The sequence below is a fragment of the Podarcis melisellensis genome (assembly GCF_964234715.1).
Source record: "Podarcis melisellensis genome assembly, chromosome: 15".
NCBI lineage: Eukaryota > Metazoa > Chordata > Lepidosauria > Squamata > Lacertidae > Podarcis > Podarcis melisellensis.
This window is the reverse complement of record NC_138532.1, coordinates 40,388,667-40,410,402: the sequence shown is the minus strand read 5'-3', so window position 1 is coordinate 40,410,402 and position 21,736 is coordinate 40,388,667. Positions and strand designations below refer to the sequence as shown.

At 44.4% G+C, this 21,736-nt stretch overlaps 2 protein-coding genes and 1 long non-coding RNA gene across 10 annotated transcripts in view; 2 read left to right on the top strand and 1 right to left on the bottom strand.

Annotated features, from left to right (window-relative positions):
- VMP1 (vacuole membrane protein 1) overlaps positions 1 to 1,636 on the top strand; it is a 107,625-nt gene extending 105,989 nt beyond the window's left edge. For all 6 annotated transcript variants that reach the window (XM_081890575.1, XM_081890578.1, XM_081890580.1 and 3 more), the window contains exon 12: positions 208 to 1,636. In XM_081890575.1, the coding sequence (XP_081746701.1) occupies positions 208 to 348 (141 nt within the window). In that variant the 3' untranslated portion in view covers positions 349 to 1,636. The remainder of the gene's footprint in view (positions 1 to 207) is intronic.
- Positions 1,637 to 9,330: 7,694 nt separating this feature from the next.
- On the top strand, positions 9,331 to 11,755 carry LOC309358030. Of its 2 annotated transcripts, XR_014163286.1 has the most exons (4): positions 9,331 to 10,194; positions 10,276 to 10,890; positions 11,263 to 11,329; positions 11,636 to 11,755. It is a non-coding gene; the product is annotated as an uncharacterized lncRNA (long non-coding RNA). The 2 variants fall into 2 exon arrangements; XR_014163287.1 differs by having other exon boundaries at positions 9,331 to 10,890.
- Positions 11,756 to 15,253: 3,498 nt separating this feature from the next.
- On the bottom strand, positions 15,254 to 21,659 carry TUBD1 (tubulin delta 1). 2 transcript variants are annotated; one of them, XM_081890541.1, is made up of 9 exons: positions 21,441 to 21,659; positions 20,331 to 20,525; positions 18,993 to 19,140; positions 18,653 to 18,869; positions 17,471 to 17,702; positions 17,023 to 17,187; positions 16,584 to 16,724; positions 16,188 to 16,371; positions 15,254 to 15,684 (listed from the first exon to the last, which is right to left on the bottom strand). In XM_081890541.1, exons 2-9 carry the CDS (start codon positions 20,500 to 20,502, stop codon positions 15,582 to 15,584), a joined length of 1,362 nt encoding a protein of 453 aa, XP_081746667.1. In that variant the 5' UTR covers positions 20,503 to 20,525; positions 21,441 to 21,659; the 3' UTR covers positions 15,254 to 15,581. The 2 variants fall into 2 exon arrangements, with proteins under 2 accessions (XP_081746667.1, XP_081746668.1); XM_081890542.1 differs by lacking the exons at positions 18,653 to 18,869; positions 18,993 to 19,140 and having other exon boundaries at positions 21,441 to 21,655.
- Positions 21,660 to 21,736: the final 77 nt, after the last annotated feature.

Genomic DNA, 21,736 nt, shown 5'->3' with positions numbered 1-21,736 from the left:
CCCCCAGAACTCTTATCGGGCTCTATGGCAAATAAGTCACAATCTTGAAAGCCCTTAAGTGAGCTAGGTGGGCATTTTTGGAAGTGGGGGAGAAGTTAACCATTCCCTGTCAGTCCAAGGAATTTTTTGTCTGTGTATTCTAACCTGGATTCTCTCCTCTCTCTCCTCTCTCTCTCTCTCTCTCTCTCCTTTTTCCTTCATCTGCAGAGCGAAAACTGGCTGTCGTGGATGTTTGAAAAGTTGGTTATCGTCATGGTGTGCTATTTCATCCTGTCCATTATAAACTCGATGGCTCAGAGCTATGCTAAGCGTCTCCAGCAGATGTCCTCTGAGGAGAAAACCAAATGAGCTCCGGGGAAGAGGGAGATGGACCCCAAATTTAATTGGGATGACCAGCCTCACATTAAAAAACAAAAACAAAATCGGCATTATTTGAAATTGGAGGGTGGGTGAGAGGGTTGTGGGGTGTTTTTTATTATCATTATTTTTCAAAGTAACTCTGCCGATTAGTAAACATTTCTCATTGATTGCCATTTGTAAAGGTAATGTACATGCTTCTGTTTATTTCATCCAAGTTGGAATATAAGGGGAGAACATTACCTCCTATTTTAAATTTATATTTCCAGTGGATTATATCCAACATTCATACTCAGAGTAGACACACTGGGTGGTATTCCATGCTAGTCCTACTCATACTCAGTGAAATGAATGACCAGGACTTTGGACTTAGTTCAGTACAGCCCATTGAACTTATTAACATGGATCCATTAACTTCAATGGACCTAACTGAGTAAAACTTACTTGAATACAGCCCAATATCACAGATTTTTCTTTTTTTAACAGGCAGCACAACTCCGGACTATAACTTATAGACCCAGCTTGCCACTAAGTTTTTTCTAAAAAAATATATTTAAAAGTCCAAAGTTGGTAGCTCCACCTTCTCCCCTGAGATGGTCACATGTCCATCCCAGTCTTAACATTGAATAAATAGTCTTAGATTGGCTAGCAGACTTGCATGACCCTCGTGCTAACATCTGGGTTCTTCAATGGTTCTCCATTACATGTTGGGTGGGGTGGGTGGAATCTCAGATTTTTTTAACTTCATAATGGTTCTGAGCAGAGACACTGGTGCCATCTGCTGCTGGAGTTCTTTTCTTTTTTCCATTAAAAAGAAAAAAAAATCTGTATATTTAGAATGACGTTAAGATGATAACAGAAGAAATATATATAAAATCACCTTGGATCATTCCAGACCTTCTTGTCTTGGTCTTTTAAAGCTCTTCCTCCTCCTCCTCCTCTTTAACCTTTGTATTCCTATTTTCACCTTCATTTTATTTTGCAAAGTTTTATCTCCCTCCGGGGTCTCTCTGATCCTCCGGAGCTCTTTGTTCTTTGATTTCTCCCCTCCCTCAAGAACTTCTCACTCAAGGAAATAGAAAAGTGTTGGGACCTTGACACGGTTTGGTTAATTTTATTTATTTAACTGACAAGTAGCCCGTTGTGTTGGGTTTGTTTGTGTTTCTTTTTTAAAAACGGTTAACTTGCGATGTTTTGCATAGCATCGTTAGGAAATGCACAGGAAGGTGTCTTGCAAGGTGCAAGAAGGGTGACTGGAATAAACAACCATTCAAATATCTTTTTAAATGCCTTTTTCTTAAACAGCAAGTGTGTATATTGTGTTTTGCTTTTGCTTTAACGCCTGCAGAAAATGCAACACTTTTTGCCACAACCCAATAAATCGCCAGAATGATGGGAGTTGCTAGTTCAGCAAAATCTGGAGGGCCACAGGTCTCCTGTCCCCGTTTTAGACAGTCCTAAGCTAGGTGGGCCAAGGGTCTTGTGCAATATAAGGCAGCTTCCTCAGTTTCCTGTAAAGCCGGAGACATTGATAGTTCCCCTAAATATCAGGTGGGGCCCCTTAAAGAGGTATCCCCCTCCTAGATGACTGCCCACCCTATTTTGGCTTGCATGCAGAGCTAATGCGCCTCCCCTTTCCCAACATTGCAAGGCAGAGACAGGCCTCTGATTGTTCCGTGTGCCTTCAGTTTCATTTATTTTTCAAGCTTCCCCAGGGCCCTTAATTCATACATTTTCTCTTCTCTTGGAGGAAGGACCATATAGCTCTGTGGTAGAACATGCTTTTGGCATGCAGAAGGCCCTGGGTTCAATCCCTGGCATTTCCAGGAGAAAAATATCCATGTAAAATGCTGGAGAACCAGTAGACAATACGACTCTAAATTGACCCAATGGTCTAGCTCGGTAGAAATTCCTGTGATGTGGAATAAGACAGAAAAGCCTATCACTGGTTTGCCTTAACAATTAAGAGGGTTTCCTGGGACAAAATAGAAGACCTTGTATGTTATTTCTCAAACCATGCCAGGAAACCTGTTTTCCCTTTTCAGGGTGTCATCACTAGGTTTCAGAGTGACCGTCCTATTATGGTTGAATTAAGTTGGCTCTCTTTGGGACAAAGGCCGTACCTGTGCAATCACCTTTGAATACCAGCTTGTTCTTCTTGCACATCTGCGTTTAACCGTTTTTGTCAAGGTGTGGATTGTGCTTGGTGTATGTGTGTCATGTGTTGTGATCACTCCCGCTCGTCTGCCTACCGTCGTGATACCTCCATGGCCTTGTACCTTTCTGTTGGATAGCTTATCAGACTGATGTTGACTGTTGGATGTCATGGCAACAACAGTCGGTAGGCTGTCTGACATTTTGGTATCTTTCATCTTGACTGTATTCATCCATCTCCAAGCTCTTTGTCAAACAAATACCCACCGGTGTCTTTTTGTCTTTCCTTATTGAAGTGTCTGAGGTTTTCTAAAGGATAGATTTAAATGAAAGGTGTACTTTGAATCTGCCAAATGTTTTGGAGAGTACTTTGTTCACTCTGCATTTGGATCCCTCTTAAGATACTGTGAACAAATTTTACATGATGGTTCCTAAGATCAAGGAGCAGGTTTTTGTGTGCTTTGATACAACTGAACACCATTTTGAATCAAGGTGGCAGACTGAACCTTTCTAAACTTCACTGATGTTAACCACTGATTTCAAAACTTCACTGGGTTTTTGTTTTTGTTTTTTGCTTTCGTCAAGTTCCCAAGCAACACCAAGCTTCTAGTAACGAATAAAAACCTTCCTCTTCCAAGGTAGTCACCGGTATCCTGGGACATGTTTGGGACAAGGTGGGTTTTTTGCAGGTATGTTTTCAGAGTAGTCAAAGAGCTGGGATGACTGGTGGGTGTGGTACGATTTCCCAAAGGCTTTTTAGCAAAGTGGGAGGGGGAGAGAGAAACCCTTTCTCCGCTCAAAGGCATGGGAGGCATTTCATGCTCAATTGAATTCAGCCAGAAGGATTATGGACCTGACTTCCACTTTGTGAATGAAATGGAGCTCTGCTAACATAACAAGATCACTCCTCAGGAATTGTAAATATTGTTTAAGTAAACATGTGAGATTGAGGCAGTAGATATCACGCTAGCTCTCCTCCACGTCACTGTTCTTTTTGCCTTCCAACTCCTCGGAGAGCTAACTTCTGAAGCAAGGAACCTCCCAAACTTGAAGAGCCATTCAGAAATCAAAATGTTAAAAAGCACAGGGAGCCTCTGATGAGTAAAGGAGGCTCCATTCCCTCCAAAATAAAGAGGTTGCATGTTTGCTTAATTCATATTTAGAATGCTTGAAGAGGGCTCAGAACTCTTTCCCCTCCCCCCAATTGTCTTCCCAATTACCAGTCCCACCACACTCCCTGAAAAATGCAGACAATGGGGATCCAGAACAGATCATGACATGGGGAAGTGTGCATTTCTGTGTGCCACCACATTTTGGATCTAAGCTGCTGGTTTAAGGTTTGTTTGCAAAGAGATGCAGCTTTCTGTATTCCTCTGGGGGTTGGCTGTTGAGAACTATGCAATCAGTGCTGCAGAAATGGCATTAGCTACGAGGATGGCCTCATTTACCACCAGGCTCATGAGGAAACACTTTGGCTTTCTACCTTGTCTTGGTTGAAATGCCACCCAGCCTTGTTCTAAGACCACCACCCTAAATCCAGCAGTCATTTTCTTTAAGAAACGCCATTCAATCCATTTGGCCTGTGTTCAACGTGTGCTAGTAATAGTTAACAGCATGTAGTGATATTATTTTCATACCATGCCTATTTTGAAGGAAATCTTAATATGGTGATTTTGATGTGTTGGTTTTTATCTGTCTTATTTCATGCCTTGGTTCTTTCAATAAACCAGACTTTAAAACCAAAACAAAAGGACAATGAATACCTTTAAACGCCTCATTGCTTTAATGCATTTTGTTTTACGTCTTTGGTACTTTTGAGGCCAGAACTAGATGTTATGCCAAAACACACGGAATCTCAGCCTCTTATATGCCAAATAACAGCAGGGGGAAAGCGATAGATTTAAAGCTTCTTAGAGCACACACACACACACCAGTCTGATTTCTGCCCACCTCAGGGAGGGAAAATGCCTGGATAGGAGGAATTTGCATGAAGGGAAAACAGCTAACAGCAGATACATGAATCTTGTCCCTTCCTGCTCTGCTGCCAATCTAGAGATGGGGGTCCTGTGACCCTACAGAAATTGCTGGACTTCAACTTCCAGCAGACTGCACGATCCTGGGGTCAGGAATGATGGGAGATGTAGTCCAACAAATGGAGGGCCACAGGCTCTCCCCATCTGTGCCATTGTTCAGGAAGACATTGTTTGCTTGGCATAATTTGTCATTCTGGCCTGGGTCAGGAAATTGCAGCGGGTTGAGTAGCTTTTACGTGGTCATTTTGCACCGTCTTGCATTTCCCACATGTCCCATTCTCAGGTTTGCTTACTCTTTGAGTTTATTATACCTGGATTGCCTTGAGCTGTCAGTTTTGATCACGTAGCAGGATTTCCACCACCCCCCTTATTTAAAGAGTGAAACCACATATAACTCAGGAATCACATAGGATCAGCTAACTTTAGAGGAGGAACAGCACCTTGGCACATGGTCTCATGAAGCAGTGGTTGATGGCACAGAACAAAGCGGTGAAAGAAATCATGGGACTAAGATAATTACCGGTAACTCAGATAAGCCATTTCAAAGTTTGGCTTCACTTATATTGTTAGCAACAATAAATTCCTGCAGACCTTCCCTTCCCCTTTTACAGCTCATAATATAGCAAGCCTCCAGGAAAATTCTTGTATACCATTATTTATCCAAGCTCTTTACAGAGTCCAGCACCTTCTAGAATAACCAGTATAACATTTGTATATTTGTGTGCAGATAACATAGATAGTTCTGCTAGATTCTGCAAAATGTATATCTTATTTGATGCTATATTAGGTTATTGTGCCTCTTTCTGATTGAGGGTTGGGTGGGCGAAGGATGCTTCTCCGATACTTAATGACCCAGTAAAAACATGAAATATTTTCAAAACTTCTTAAATGCAAATAAATGCTTTGCTGGTTGGTCAAATAAAAAAGAGAGAAAATCTAATTTTTAGTGGTAAGATTGATTCATTTCAAGCACATTTAGATTGTGGATCTGTAAATTGAGAATCTTTGTGTGTCTGCCGTATGCTTGTTTATTCAGGCAGCTACCCAACACTTACTACATTTATAGCATATCCCTATCCTAGGTGGTCAAGGCGTAAGAATGTATGAATACCAAATTAATGTGTGTGTGTGAGAGAGAGTGATCTGCTTTTTGTGCATAAATTGAGAGTTCCTGGTAATTGTGAATCATAAGGAAACTTGTATTTGGCACCAGCTTGATTTTTACTAGATAATACGTTGAAATCCACAGGACCCAAAGCTAGTGTAACATGGATTGGATTGAACTGTGTGACTGGTTGTTTTTTTAAGCAATTACCATTTTGTTCAAGGCTTATATTGGGGCAGGCAACCTAAGGCCCGTGGGCAATATGCAGTCCAATCGCCTTCTCGATCCGGCCCGCGGACTCAGCGTGTTTTTACATGAGTAGATTGTCTCCTTTTATTTAAAACGCATCTCTGAGTTATTTGTGGGGCCTGCCTGGTGTTTTTACATGAGTAGAATGTGTGCTTTTATTTAAAATGCATCTCTGGGTTATTTGTGGGGCATAGGAATTCGTTCATTTTTATTTATTTTCCCCCAAAATTTTGTCCGGCCCAGCACATGGTCTGAGGGATGGTGGACTGGTCCACAGCTGAAAAAAGTTGCTGACCCCTGGCTTAAATGGTATCACAATGGCAAAGCTTAGTCCTGGAACCATGTGGAATTTTAAAAGATAATGAAAATGCTCCGGGGCATTTGAAAAATACATTTCCTTCACTGTGTAAGTGCAAATTTCCACCCTCCAAGACTGGGGTCTAAGGGCTTCCAAAGGAAATGTAAAGCACCCCATTTTTAACAGCTCACTCTGGTACAATATGAACCTGTGGGATAAGCTGAAATTGATTCAAACAACTGAGGGGGGAAATGGAGATGGTCCCACGCCTGAGGTTTCTCCTGAAGACACTTGTGTCCCCTCCTCCAAGAGCCCTGAAGGCAATAGCTGTGTTCAGTCTGTCCTAATTTATTTTCTTGGTTACATTTCCCTCCTTATATGATGGCAGGGGCTTGCTTCCAGATATAGGTTTAAGGCTAAGATACGTCCTCATCCTAGGTCCACCATACTTTGGGAGATGACTCCAATTGAATATGATCTGCATCCATGTGCGTGTGATTTCCCCCCCCCCCTCAAAAAAAGAAATATATATATATTTGTATGTGGAGCATTGCAGAATTTGTTTTGCCCCAGCAAGCAATCAAAAAATCCATGTGTTGAACAGACGGGTAGGTCCCTGTCTGCAAGCAGCTTACCGTCTAAATCAGGGCAGCAGAAGAAAGGGTAAAAGAGAAATAATCAAATTAAGCAAGGCTTAAATCGGAGTAGACACATGCAGGTTTGCACTGCTAGTCAGAAGTTTGAGTTTTGTGCAGGAAGGGCTTTTCTTCAGGCTGTTTTGAAACCGCTACTGATAAGAAGAACTAGAAGCACAGTTTTACCTCAGAAAATTCCCCTCTTCTCGTCCTGGCAAAATTTCCCACCATCCATGAATGTGTTTAGGACTTGGTCACCTGTGGGCTTGAGAAAGATATTCTTATAGCCTGCATTTATGCTCATTTGTGGCAAACCGTGTAGCTTATGTCTAGAAAAGTTCACATTTTGGTGCTGGTCTTTTGAACTGCTTGAATGTGTGTGATATATATCCCATATTTTCCCCCTCAACAAGGGTCATAAAGTGACTACCGTCGCCCACCAGAATCCCTTGCAAGCCATGAAGCCAGTGTGGCCTTTGTGTTAGAACGTAAAATCACATCAGATTTCCTTCTTATAAAAGTTCTGTGGTGAAAAGAAGCACCATGGTGTACAAACTGATGTGCTCAGTTCTGGAGTAAAGACATATATTTCTTTAAACACAAGTGTTCATTAATTTATTCATTTATAACATTTACATGCACTTTCCTCTGAGGAACACACTTTCCTCTGAGGAACTTAAAGTCATATCTGAAGGGTGTGTTTTTAAAAAATAAATAAGCAGCTTGTAAATGATTTTAAAAACATAGACAGGTACCTCTCCCACACACACAGATATAGATAAGGTTTAAAAAAAACCCAAGGTGCTAGTACTCATATTTTACTCAAAGTGTCATGGGTTCCAGAACAAAATGGCTGCCATTGATTACTCCATATTGGCAAGTACAGTCACACAAAAAGCACTGTATATACATAAAGTGCATACACACATTTTATCCTCAGAGAAACCTTTTGTGTGGGGGTTTTGCTTTTCCCAAACCTTTTTTAAAAATGAGAATGGAGTTAGATATTGATGGAAACAAGGGCTCTGATTCAAGATCTTGTAGCCTAACAGTACCCAATTTTATAGATATTTACTGTTATAAGGACTGTCAAGAGAACGCTCCTCAATTTGAAGATCTGCGGATTCAAATGAGTAGATGTACTTTAAAAAAAAATAAAATCCTCTCCACACTTGACTGACAACTTTCAACTGAGGCAAAAAAATAATTAATGATGCTGTGGCAGGAGGAGAATGTTGTTTCCAATAGGCACACACTTGCACAACATTCCCCTTCAGTCGCAGCCGACATTGCCTGGCGATCACTGTTTTTGCAGCTCTCTGGGGCACCAAACACATGTATAAACTGGGAATGCTCCCAAACACTTAAACACAAGGGGTTTGGTGAGAGGGTGGGCTAACAATGTAAGCAAATTTGTAGGGATCGAGATGACAAAACGGTCAGGCAGGCCATGTCTTTCAACGCAAACAGTGACCTTTGCACGAATCGATGGCCCATTTCTAAATGCCTTGAGTTACGTTCTTCGCTCTGCTCCAAAGGTCACCATCCCTCTTCCGAGAACGTCACTTTCCCGCCCTGTTTAGACGTTAAGAGCCGTTCCCTTGCGTAAGAGATCTGGCTTTTCTCGCTCTCCCCCCCTCCCCTCCCCCGATCTCTTGAGGAATATAACTGTGTGCTTTTTCCCCTCTTTCCCCAACAACCCACTATCTCTAGGGTGATAAACTGAGAATGTTCCCTTTGGGGCTGAAAGGAGACAGAGAAAGGTGAAACTTGTTCACTCCATGATGCTTTCGTAATTGCCCTCAGGAGACACACCTCAGAGTTGGGGAATTGTCAGGTGAGAAGGAATATTTTATGCCCCCCCAGGGCGTTTCTGAAAGAACAGGCTTTGATCACAAAATATAGGGCCTGGCATCAATTAAAGTGTTGCAGCCAGCACGCCTAATTTCTAAGCAACAAAAGCCTGAACTCTATGACCTGTATAATTCAAGCAAATTTGCATCAATTTTTTTATTTTTCCAATAATTTTGCCTGTTGGTTGTTTTTAAAGCAATTTATTATTTTTTCCCCCGATTACTTTGGAGCCTGGGAGCAATTATATCATAGAGAAGAGGCAACTACTTGAACCTCTGTTGCACTTAATCTGTGTGGATCTTGTTTAGCCACCTTTCTGGCTTCTGATACATCGACTGATAACGGGCATGTCGTGTCCCATACATTTCCAAGCATATCTTTGCAGCCAATGAAGACTTAGGAACTTGCTGTTGTAAAGTTGGGAAATATTCAGAAAATGGTAACCAACATTATCACGAGTATGGAGCAACTCCACAATGAGGAAAGCTTGCAGCATTCATAGAATCATAGAATCAGAGAGTTGGAAGAGACCACAAGGGCCATCGAGTCCAACCCCCTGCCAAGCAGGAAACACCATCAGAGCACTCCTGACATATGGTTGTCAAGCCTCTGCTTAAAGACCTCCAAAGAAGGAGACTCCATTCCGGACCTTTTTAGCAAGTGAGAGGTGATCTGATAGAAGTTTATAAAATTATGCATGGCATGCCACGGAGAAAGTGGGTAGAGAAAAGCTCTCCCTCTCCAAGGCTCAGTTCCGGCGCCTCTCAGCTGGGCTCCATTGCCATTGTAAGAGAAAGAGGGAGGTGTTGCTGGTGAGTTCTGGCACCTCTTTTTCTAGAAAAATAGCACTGTCTCTCATAACACTCATGAAAATCCAATGGAGCTAAAGATTTAGGACAGTTAAAAGAAAGTCTTCATGCTTGTTGGCATCTGTCTTTCTCTGGAGACAATGGATGGGTGTTCCTTTGGAGGTGAAGAAAATCATTGGAGAGTTACAGTGCCTGCTGTGGCTGTAGCGACTGATACAGGAACACATGAGCTCCACTGGGAAGTTTTTGGGCATCACATGGCAGGACAGAGTCTCAAACAAATATGCACTCTCCCAAACTCACATACCCAGCATGGACTGTGCAGTCCTGTCCCAGCGACATCTGCACTGCCTTGGAGATGTCTACGTGCATTGGCAGATCAACCCTGCATTACAAGGAAGTTTTCAAATGTGACTTGAAAGCTGGTGCCATTGACTTTTACAGGAATCCCTTGACCGCAGTGCCTGGAGACCATCAATCAGGTTGCGTATCCACAGCAGTGACCAGAGGAGGAATAGCTGCTGGGAGGGGAGCAGAGAGAGGAAACGTGCATAGTTAAACACTTCTGCAAAAGGACTGGACAAATTTGTGGAGGATAAGCTCTCAGTGCCTACCAGCCAAGATGGTCATGCTCTGCCTCTATGGTTGGAGGCAGTGAGGCATCTGGTTGCTCACTGTGAGAAACAGGATGCTGGACTAGGTGGGCCATTGACCCAATCACTTCTTATGCATTCTTGGTTGTTTGCATATGAACCAGTTTCTCTCTCTTTTCTTTCTTTAGTTTCCTTCATCAGCCCAGGCCTGTGCCCCCCTCATGTAGAAAGAACTGGGGAGAGGCAGTCATGAGCAGGAGAAACTCTAGGTGGGGAATGAGTCACAGGAAGAGATAATTCACAGAGAGAAAACAGAGGCCGGTTTTTATGCAAATTTCTGAGCAATAAAAAAAGCAACAAAACTCCAGGTCAGTGCTAATCTGAGGCGAGGCTGTTTTTCCCCTTTTGAGTAACAGGTGCTGATTTGGAATGGTTCACAGTGACCTTGCAGGTGTTTTTATAGGCCTCTCTAGTGACAACAGGAATATTGCTTGAGATACAAGAGTGGCCTACCGGCTTAAATTTTTCGTGTGGGTGGGCATGCAGGTTTCCTGCACCTTTTAACAGCCGTGGGGCAGGTGGGTGTTAAACTGGGGTAGATTTTTATTGCCTTGTAGTTAAGATAAATATTTTTTAAAACTTTTTTTTTTAAGAATTCAGTCAGCTTTCTAGTGCTTTTTGTGGCTGTTTAAAAACCATTAATCTGCGGAGTGTTGGTTGTTTTTACTGCTAGTTTAAATTGTTGGATTTCAATGTGTTTTATTTATTTGACATCGGGAAGGGTATACCCCCTCAAAAGGTAGGTTTAAAGGTAAAGGTACCCCTTCCCGTACGGGCCAGTCTTGACAGACTCTGGGGTTGTGCGCCCATCTCACTTAAGAGGCCAGGGGCCAGCGCTGTCCGGAGACACTTCCGGGTCACGTGGCCAGTGTAACAAAGCTGCATCTGGCGAGCCAGAGCCGCACACGGAAACGCCGTTTACCTTCCCGCTGGTAAGCGGTCCCTATTTATCTACTTGCACCCGGGGGTGCTTTCGAACTGCTAGGTTGGCAGGCGCTGGGACCGAGCAGCGGGAGCACACCCCGCCACAGGGATTCGAACTGCCGACCTTTCGATCGGCAAGTCCTAGGCGCTGAGGCTTTAACCCACAGCGCCACCTGCGTCCCAAAAGGTAGGTTTAGAGTCCATTAAATAAATAAAAATGTGTGGCTTTATGGAGCTGCAGTATAACTATAATCAGCAGTTAATCAGAGCCAGTGTGGTGTAGTGGTTAAGAGCGGTAGTCTCGTAATCTGGGGAACCGGGTTTGTGTCTCTGCTCCTCCACCTGCAGCTGCTGGGTGACCTTGGGTCAGTCACACTTCCCTGAAGTCTCTCAGCCCCACTCATCTCACAGAGTGTTTGTTGTGGGGGAGGAAGGGAAAGGAGAATGTTAGCCGCTTTGAGTCTCCTTAGGGTAGTGATAAAGTGGGATATCAAATCCAAACTCTTCTTCTTCTTCTTCTACATGAGGAGGGCCACAGGTACCCCATCCATGCCTGGGATGAAGGGCTGTAGGTCAGTGGCAGAGCATCTGCTTTGCAAGCAGAAGGTCCCAAGTTCCATCCCATGCATCTCCTGGAGAGCCACTGCCATTGTTGACCAGGTGTGGGGAACCTTTGGCCCTCCCAATACATTTTTAGCATCTGTGCATGCGCGAGCGGCAAAACCCGGAAGTAATGCGCTCCGTTACTTCCAGGTTGCGCGAGCGGCAAAACCCGGAAGTAATGCGCTCCGTTACTTCCAGGTTGCCGTGGAACGCAACCCAAAAGTGCTCAATCTGAAGCACATTAAACCCAAAGTATGACTGTATACAGAATCATAGAATTCTATTCTATGAATTCTAGATTCATAGAATCTAGTCCAACCATCTGCTTTGTGTACAAAACTTCCCATTTTCAATCCCTAGTATAACCAAGTACCTTGAAACCCTGAAAAGCCACATTGCATCTCAGTGTAAATAGTAATGAACTAGATGCCCCAAGGGTCTGACTCAGTAAAAGGGTCACTGCATGGTTCTGTGGAGCTCACATATCTTCCCTATAGTGATTCCACCATGCTATTCCAAAGGCTCTGTGTCACGGTTCCACCAAAGTTGTTACTATCTTGCATTCATCTCTTAAGAGATTTTTGCTTCCCATCCCATATTTTTTGATTAAATTCAGGTACTGCTGCCTATCCAGCTCCCCTCCCTCCCGCCCTCAGGTCATTTTCCTAATGGCATAATAAGTTCGTCATTTGGCTCTGTGACTCAGCAGAACGGAGGTACCCTTTCCCCCAGAAGAGTAAACAGCTGCTCCCAGGGCGCGGCTTTCATCAGTCAAAGTGCCAGGCTACTTGGAAAAGAGACGGAAGAGAACACGAAACAGCGGTTCTTAACCACACACACTTTTACCCCTTGGTCGCTGTCCTGTGTTTTACTTTGGAAGTAGATTGGGATGGTCTACCAGTACATCTCTGGGTGCTTTGAGGGCAGATCCACACCCTACATTTAAAGTGCATTCAATGCATGTTTAAATCATAGGGTTTCCCCAAAGACTCCTGGAAACTGTAGTCCCCACTACAAGGCTTCCACTCCAAACTACAGTTCCCAGGGTTGTTTGGGAGAAGCCATGTGCTTTCAATGTGAGTTGAACAATAGCCACATCATTATTTTTCCCACCTAATTTAGGCTACTGAAATGAAGAGAGGATTTTTCTTTGTGTGAAAAAATCTGGAGGACTTCCACTATTTAAACAAACAAAAAAGGTCGGGTCTTTCCTGATGTATACACAACTATAGCAGTGGTGAGGAACTTGTGGCCCTCCAGACCACAACTCTCACCATTCCTCAGCATTAGCAATGTTGGCTGAGGCTACCGGGAGTTGGAGTTCAACAGCACCTGGAGGGCCACTGGACATCCCTACCACACACATGCTCTGTAGCCACATTGAAGTATACACATGGTTGATTCCATTTAAGAAATGTTTAGATCCTTAAAGTGTTAAATGATCTTTAGGTTTGCTCGCAAGGATAATTAACTGGAGGTGAGAACACCTCCAGTTATTTTCCTAAAGCAAGCACAAAACTTCATTCCTTAGCTGTAAGGTAAAGGGACCCCTGACCATTAGATCCAGTCGTGGCTGACTCTGGGGTTGTGGCTCTCATCTCACTTTATTGGCCGAGGGAGCCGGCGTACAGCTTCCGGATCATGTGGCCAGCATGACTAAGCCGCTTCTGGCGAACCAGAGCAGTGCACCGAAACGCCGTTTACCTTCCCGCTGGAGTGGTACCTATTTATCTACTTGCACTCTGACGTGCTTTCAAACTGCTAGGTTGGCAAGAGCAGGGACCGAGCAACAGGAGCTCACCCCGTCACGGGGATTCGAACTGCCGACCTTCTAATCGGCAAGTCCTAAGCTCTGTGGTTTAACCCACAGCGCCACCCGCATCCCCTGTACATTTAAAGTGCTATGATTCAACTTGGAACATTGTAGCTCAAATGAAGGTGCACAATTTTCAGAGTTCCCTATGAAGGACTGATTCTTAAACAGCTCTGGGGGCGAATAAAGGTCTCTTAACAACTCTCAGCACCCTTAACAAACCGCAGCTCCCAGAATTCTTTGGGGGAAGCCATGGCAGTTTAAGGTGGTATCATAGTACTTTAAAAATATGGTGTGTGAATGTGGCCTAAGACCCATCACTCTTCCTTCAAATCCCTCCTTGAAATCCTTATTTTCCCCAAAGCTTTCACCTTAAGTCCTCAGTCTACCCACCACTCCCCATAAACACCCAACTGCATTTGTGCACATTAACACCCTTTTCTGCCAGGCTTTTTTCTTCTTGCACTCTCCTGCTGCCTTTACCTCCTCTGGTTGAAATGTGTATTGTAAACTCCTCGGGGCAAGGACCTTTTACAAGGCATTGCTCTTCAAAGTGCCAGAAAAATACTGATGGGTACCTACTGTATCAGCATTCGGCAACATCTGGAGGGCACCAGGTTGGCAAACTACCACTCCCGTCAGCGTGGTCAGTGATCAGGAATGATTTGGAGTTGCTGTCCAGAACACCTGGAGCACCACATAGTGGAGAAAGCGCTGCTGTGCAAATATTCAGCAGGCACCAAACGTAGCAACAGGGTGGAATCACTTCCTGGAGTGGCCAGGAACCTGAAACCCTTCAGATACTGCTGGACACCACTGCAGAGGCTGATGGTAGTTGTAGTCCTAGCAGCACCTGGAGGACCAATTTCCCCACCCAGACTTCTAGGGTTGCCATGTGTCCTCTTTTTCTAGGACACATCCTCTTTTTCATGGGTATGTAAACTGAGTGTCGTCATAGCGATCCATAGTTAAAAGTAGAAGTCGGCAAATCGGTTCTTTTTTTTGCTCTTCAAAATATGGCAACCCTAACTTCCACCGTGGTGGGCAAGTCCTGACCCTTCAGATGTTGGCCTCCTAGGCCCCTTCAGCCTAAGTCAGCAGAGCCAACGGTTATCCAAGATGGGAGTTGGGAATCCAATGTCACCTGGACAGCCACAGCTTGCTTGCTTCCTGTATGAGATGGGAAATGTTAAGATTCCTAGACTCAATCAGTGCCCAGTGGGCTGCACAACAGCACCATCTTGTGGTTTATTTTTAAACGCATAGCCTACAAACTTTCCTGCGTACAGAGTTATTGCACACAACGTCTGATCAGGTAAGGACAAGGTATGTAATTAATGTACCACTGTGGACATCACTTGTAGTGCTGTGTGTTCAAATGTTGCAAACTCTTTGAGGAGTGTGTGTGTGAAAACATCCACAAGTGTGTATGGAGGTCCTTTTCACACAGAAGTCAGCAGGATCTCCTTATCCCCAACCTGTCTCTCTATCACAACTAGTAACTTAAACAAACAGACGCACAAACCAAAATCTGGCCCTCGCACATCTTGAGATCTAATGCGGGTGTAGTGGAGGTGTTAAACTTGCACAGAGGACAAGCATTAAGATTCCAACTTCAGCCACAAAGCAAGGTCAGTTGTCACCTCTCAACCTATGCTACCCCATGTGGCTGCTGGAGGGATAAAATGACACAGCCTCTTGTAAGGTGCCAGGGCAACTTACAGAACGTGAGGTACAAAGAATGAGTACACAGCATACAGACAATATCATCAGAAAATAAAATTACTTTATATACAAAACACATGCAATTTAGGTTGTACAAAGTCTTTATGCAGGTAAAGGGATGAAATGAATATGCGTTATCAATCTACATCCCCCACTGAAAGCTAGAGCTCCCTCAGAAGCATTGTTTGCATGGAAAGCTCCCGTCTTTGAAAGATGGCTGGAGTGATGCACTTGCCTGGGACGGAATGTAAAGAGTCCTCCTGCTACATTCAATTCTTCACAAGATTTCCCAGTTTTAAGGGCTCTTGCCAGGATTTTAGATCTGCACTGTTAATGCTGTCCCCTCCTGGTGAAGGATGAATTTGAAAATCAGAGGTTGGTGTAGCTAGCAATGACTTGTTCCAGAGTTGTGAAACAGTCCATAAAGTCTTCCTCTTCAATCCCAAACTTTGTATACTGGTGCACATAAGCCCTGTGTGTGGAATGAACAAGAGGTTTTGGTGAGCAAGGGGCACCAATCCAGCTAAAATCAGCTGCGACAAAATTGCATTGAAAGCAGCAGAAGTTCAGTTAGTCAAGACTAACTTTGCTCTACAGATTTCAACTACCTATAGCATTTTTACCAAACTCTTCAGCCGAATGTACACCTAGAGCAGCATATGAATCACTTAAAAAGTAATTACAAATCAATAAAAAAGTACTTACTTTAAGCTTACTATCTAAAAAACTTAACACAAAAAGAAAAAAGAGGAGAGGGAAGAGAAAAACAAGAACTTTCCAAGTTCTTATAATGGCCAGTTGGGATGGAAACGGTTCAGGGAGAGAAGGAACCAAAATAGGTTCCTTTCTCAAACAGAACTGAAGGAGGAAGTACTCCTGCTTCCCATCTCTCCCTCTGGTTTATTTACTTCCATTTACTCCATGCCCTGTGCACACGGCAAAGTCTGAGATGACAACCTGTCCTCTCCCACTTACTTTGAAGCAAACATTTTCCAGGCCTTCCCCACTACACTGTCCACAGGCTTCAGCAAAAACTGGCTGTTGCTGACCAAAGATGCTGACTTCTCGTATTTATTAAAAGCTCTTGGTGTCTTCCAGATGGTCAAGGCATCTTGAGCGTTTAGCCAGGAAGTATACAAGGCAGGCTCTTGGAATCCTCCTGCAATAATCAACAAGGTGTTAAAAAAAAAAAAAAAACCAGTCACTATCTTATTCCACTTCTGTCCCATCCCATTCAAGAAGCTCAGGAGCAGTGATGTACTGTACACTGTGCATTCAGGCAAATGTAAGAAATAGGACATTCTTTGTGGTTATCGTAAAACTCCCTCCCGGTGTCACTACCTAAAAGAGGAATCTGCAACTATTTCTCACCTAGATCCGTGCTTTGTACATCTTTTCCTCGCAAGGTAACCAGATTGGCGATGGAGGTGTTAAAACGAGCTGTCCTGTTTAGAGACTGTTTTTCTGATGCAGGGAGTCCAGGCACCGGAGGCCTCACTTGCCAATCAATCCCTGCAAACAGAAAAGTGAACAGGAATGTCTCAACACTTGGGAGTCCAGCCAGACGGCACACAGCAGGGCTGGTGAGGAGTGTGCCCTGTGTGGAGGAGTATGGTCCCACAGTCCTGAGATTATAGCAGGGAAGGCAATTTTAGGCCAGAATCGCCTCCCCAAAAAACCCCAATTCTGTTTAATTCCTGGCAGCCCTACTGAATTTTAGTCAAGACCTGGTCTTAAGGACCACCTCCTGCCCATATGCGACTCTAGATATACATTGTTCAACCTGCTTCCGTTCACCTGCAGTTCCTACCTTCCTCCATTTTGGCATTCGCAATGAGCATCTGCCTCAGGTGCTTCAGAAGCCCGGGCCACGCAAAAGTGCTGTAGGCAAGGGAGTTTTCGGACATTTGAGGAATGTTCCGGAGACCTAGCATCTTGAACTCAGGGTGGGGGACTAGAGCTTCCATGAGATCTCCTGAGGAGACAAGACAGAAATGAAGGTTTAACGTGTGCCAGAGAGAGAACTGCATTTGCTCATGCTGAACATCTACTTTGTTTTTCTCTGGAAAGATAAGGTCTCTGGTCTGATGAGTTTACAAAATGTCCTTTCCATTTATCTTAGCATGTATGCATGGATGGATACTTGACAGACTAATGAGAATGTTTGTAGGCTAGTAACTTATATGGACTACTTTGCAATCCAGTGAAAACCTCAAGAGCTGGAGGACAGTGCTAGAACTTCAGTTAACACCAGATACCTAGGGGGCTTCTGCTGTAGTGAGTGGCACTTTCAGAGGAGTAAGCTGGCTGGAAGACGCTCCCCAGCTGATGGGCGATGACTCGGTTTACATCCTGAAAAGATATCTGCTTTATGTTCATTAGCTGAGCACAGATCTTGTGGATGGCATCGTTCTCATGAACCAGGAGGGCATCCGAAGACTGATACAAGTGTGAGAGGGTCAGGACAGAGTTGTAGTTTTGAACAATAACCTGGAAATGCAAGGGGGAAACAGGGAGTGGATGTTACAGTTTTCCACATGGAGATGATCTCACCAGAGGGGATTTGCTGTCCGTGGGGCAACTGAGGTTGGTCTATTAGGGCAAACGGGGCACTGCCCCACAAACTTGAGTCTAAACTCAGCCAGTTCCCACCTGCTTGCCTTCTTACTTGCCTCCAGCTCAGGGAGTGGCACTGGCTGCCATCTTCCTCCTCCCTAGTCTCATTATTGCCTTTGTAGAGCTCAGCAGTGAGGTCAAAACTAGAGTGGAAACTTGGTTCTCAAACGCCTTGGTACTCAAACATTTCGGCTCCCGAACGCCGAAAACCCAGAAGTCTTCCAGTTTTCAAATGCTTTTCAGAAGCTGAACATCCGATGCGGCTGTCGGCTATTGTTTCCGGGGCACCTGCACCAATTGGAAGCTGCACCTTGGTTTTCGAATGTTTTGGAAGTCGAACGGACTTCCAGAACTGATGACATTCGAGAACCAAGGTACCACTGTAGTTGGCATTGGCTCTGGCTCCATCTACTATTGACTTCTCTGCCTTTTGCCCTACCATTCCAATGGGCACCAACCACCACTGCTTTGTAAGCAGAGCGAATGACATGCATACAGGAGGCTGCAGGAAACTGCAGTGAACAGTGCTCCTAGGATGCCAACACCCTACATTCCTCTTCACCAACAGTTTCTCCACCTATATAGCTCAATGGTAGAGCAATTGCTCTGCATTAAGATGGTCGCAAGTTCAATCTCCAGCATCATTCTACAGGTAGGAATGGGAGAGGCCCCTTATTTGAAACCCTAGGGAGCTGCTGCCAGTCAATCCACACAATACTGAGCCAGATGACACAGTATAAGGCAGCATCTGATGTCCCTATGAAAGAGCACATGCTTCAAATCCAGGTTCAACCCCCCCACCATCATAGAGCTACGGCATTCACCTCTCCAGTTCTGTAGGGCCAGATAACGTGGTTTAACAGGAATGAGGTGGGATAGGTGTCTTTCAGGCTTTCTGTCACAAACGTCCCCAGACCGGATCCTGTTCCACCCGCCATGCTCATAACCGTCAGGAATCCACTCAGCCGGTCACATTTCTCAGCCTCCTTCTGTACCAAGTTCATGATCGTTTCTTTGTGCTTGGGCCCATGAACGCAGTAGCTGTGGCACAAATTGGGGTGGGGAAGAGAACAAAAAGGAGCTTCGAGCATTTTGTAGCTGGATTATAAATGTTAGCAATCCAGAGATACATTTCTTTGGCACCACTGATAAAACCAAACATACCCATTTGCCCAGTTGTTTCCCGAACCTTGCTTTTGACAAAAGTGGGACCTATGGTCATAGTTCCAGGTACCAGACCTTGAAGCCGTTGATAAAGTCTGACCAATCACTTTAGGTTCCATGTCAACCAGGACAGCCCGGGCAGCCAGCACTAATGAGGAAGAAAATAAAAGTCAAATGATGTAGACTTGGGATCCCTCAAGGTGGCACCCAAATAATGTACCCATTGTTATTGATGGAAGGCGGCTGTGTGAATGCCACTGACACCTACTGAACAACTTCAGCGATGTCAAGGACAAGCAACACAATTCCCCAGGTGCTAATTTGTGACTTAAATAAAGGAACACAGGAAGCTGCCTTTTACCGAATCAGACTGCTGGTCCATCTTGCTCAGTATTGTCTACACTTTCCGGTAGCAGCTCTCTAGGCTTACAGGCTAGGGTCTCTCCCTGCCAGGAGAAGCCAGGGATTCAACCTGACTCTTTCCACAATCAAAGCTGTTGCTCTGCTATTAAGCTATTAATCCCAATGTTATTCATTTTTGCAATACAATGGTACCTCTGGATACGCACACCTCTGATTGCGTATCCTTCGGGTTACACACGCGGCAAACCCAGAAGTATTTTTCCAGGTTTTGCTGCATGTGCAAAAGCGCTCTACTGCGCCATGCAGAACAGGCACCTCCACTTGTGAATTCCTCAGGATCTGACCGGAGCTCCAGAATGGATCCCATGCGCAACCGGAGGTACCACTGTAGTGCAGAGGCTAGCTTTCACCCCTGATGGTCCACTCTTTACCAAAATTGCTCCTCCAGGCTTCTTCATTTTTTGTTTTAAGTGTGGAATGGCAGCAAGGGTGCAACCTTTCACCTGGAGGAACACCCTGAGATATTACAATATCCAATCACATGCAGAATTCCACACATGCAAAGTGGATGCATTTCTGGTTGTTGATTTCCCTCTTGATTGGTGTGGGGCGAGAAGGATTTGCATATTCTGTGTCAGACAGTCTTGGCTGAGAGTCCTGGAAGACCTGCTCCCTGCCTTGAATGCCTTTTCCACCTGGCCTGGGAGGGTGGGGCCCAGACTGACTCCAGCTACAAAAAAAGCTGAGGTTGCTGAACATACTCTTGGGCTAGGGCTTTTTGCTGGTGTGGAAAGTTGTTGCTGTTGATTTTTGTATCTTTATTTTAGTTACTTGGACATTTATGTGGAAACTGTTCAGTTTGGTTGTGTATTTTTTAATGTTTTGTTTATTGTTTATGACTATTTTTGCTATGTTGTGGTTATGTATTCTTTTCATGCTGTAAGCTGCCTTGAACATTGTATGTAGGTGTCATACCTCTGGATTTCTCCTCGCTGAAGAACCGCTCTTTGCAGGCTGCCTGGAAAGACTCATTTTCCTTTTTGGAGCACAAGCCATGCGTACTGCGGAAGTCTGTGCAGATGGTATCAAACACCTCGCGACCGATCTGGTTGCCGCACTGACCAAGTTGTATTGTGATGATAGACATTCTCCTCTAGTTTAGCCTCAATCCTACAAACAAATCATGTCCCGCTGTTAAGACTGTAATCCTACATTCATATCCCTGGGAGGAAGCCCCATTAAACTCAGTAGGACTGACATTTGAGTAGCCACATTTGGAAGTGCACTGCTAGGCTGCAATTCAATGTACACTCGCTCGTGCGTTAACTCCCACTGAAATCAAGGATGCGCAGCACTTGTAGCCTTGCCATAAGTCTACCAAAGTTAAAAAGTATTCAAATATTGTACACAACCATACATGTAAATAACATAGTATGTTAATAATGCTGGAAATTATAGCTCTGTGGGGGTGCAGAACTACAGTTCCCATGATTCTGTTGGGGAAAGCCATATGCCTGAAAGGCATGGTGTATACCATGCAAATATTAAGGCTGCAATCCTAAAGATACCTACAATGGAGAATGCCCTACTGCAGGCATAGGCAAACTCAGACCTTCAAATGTTTCGGGACTACAACTCCCATGATCCCTAGCTAACAGGACCAGTGGTCAGGGATGATGGGAGTTGTAGTCCCAAAACATTTATGCCTCCCCTACTGAGTTCAGTGGCACCTACTTCTGAGTAAAGATGCATCAGATTGTGCTGTGCCACATAGAGGCTAAATATTGAAACTAGTAATATTAACAGATCAAGGTACTGATATATTAAAAACACCTTCAGGATGTTTCATAGGAATAAGAAATAAAATAAAACTAAAAATATAGAATATTTTTAAAACAGCAAATTAATGAACATGGTTTTATACATATGTAGTTACATGCAAATACACACAAGCATTTTTTAAAAAAAAATCTATAAATTCAATCTGTGTGCGCGTTTCACCTCATAATGTCCCGCCTTTCCCCATTTATCCCCCTCCCCCATTTAACACCTTCTCTCCCTCAAGGCGCACGTGCGTAGCCTCACCCTTCCACAGCTGCACCTCATCCATTGACCACCTGTACCAACTGTCAACAGCATCTTCGACCCCGTCCTGCCAGCATTTCTGCGCATGCTCCCCTTCCGTCGCTGGCTCAGGCGGGAAAATTGGTGCTGGAAAGGAGACAAAACGGTAAAGGAGGGCACAACAGCTGCATCAGCGCGCGTGCGCCGGCTTCCGGACCGTACGCATGCGCGGCGTCCGCGTGGTGTGGACCACGACGTGCTGTGCGCATGCTCGCTACAAAGAAAAAAGGGGGGGAATAGCAAAGACGTAGAGAACT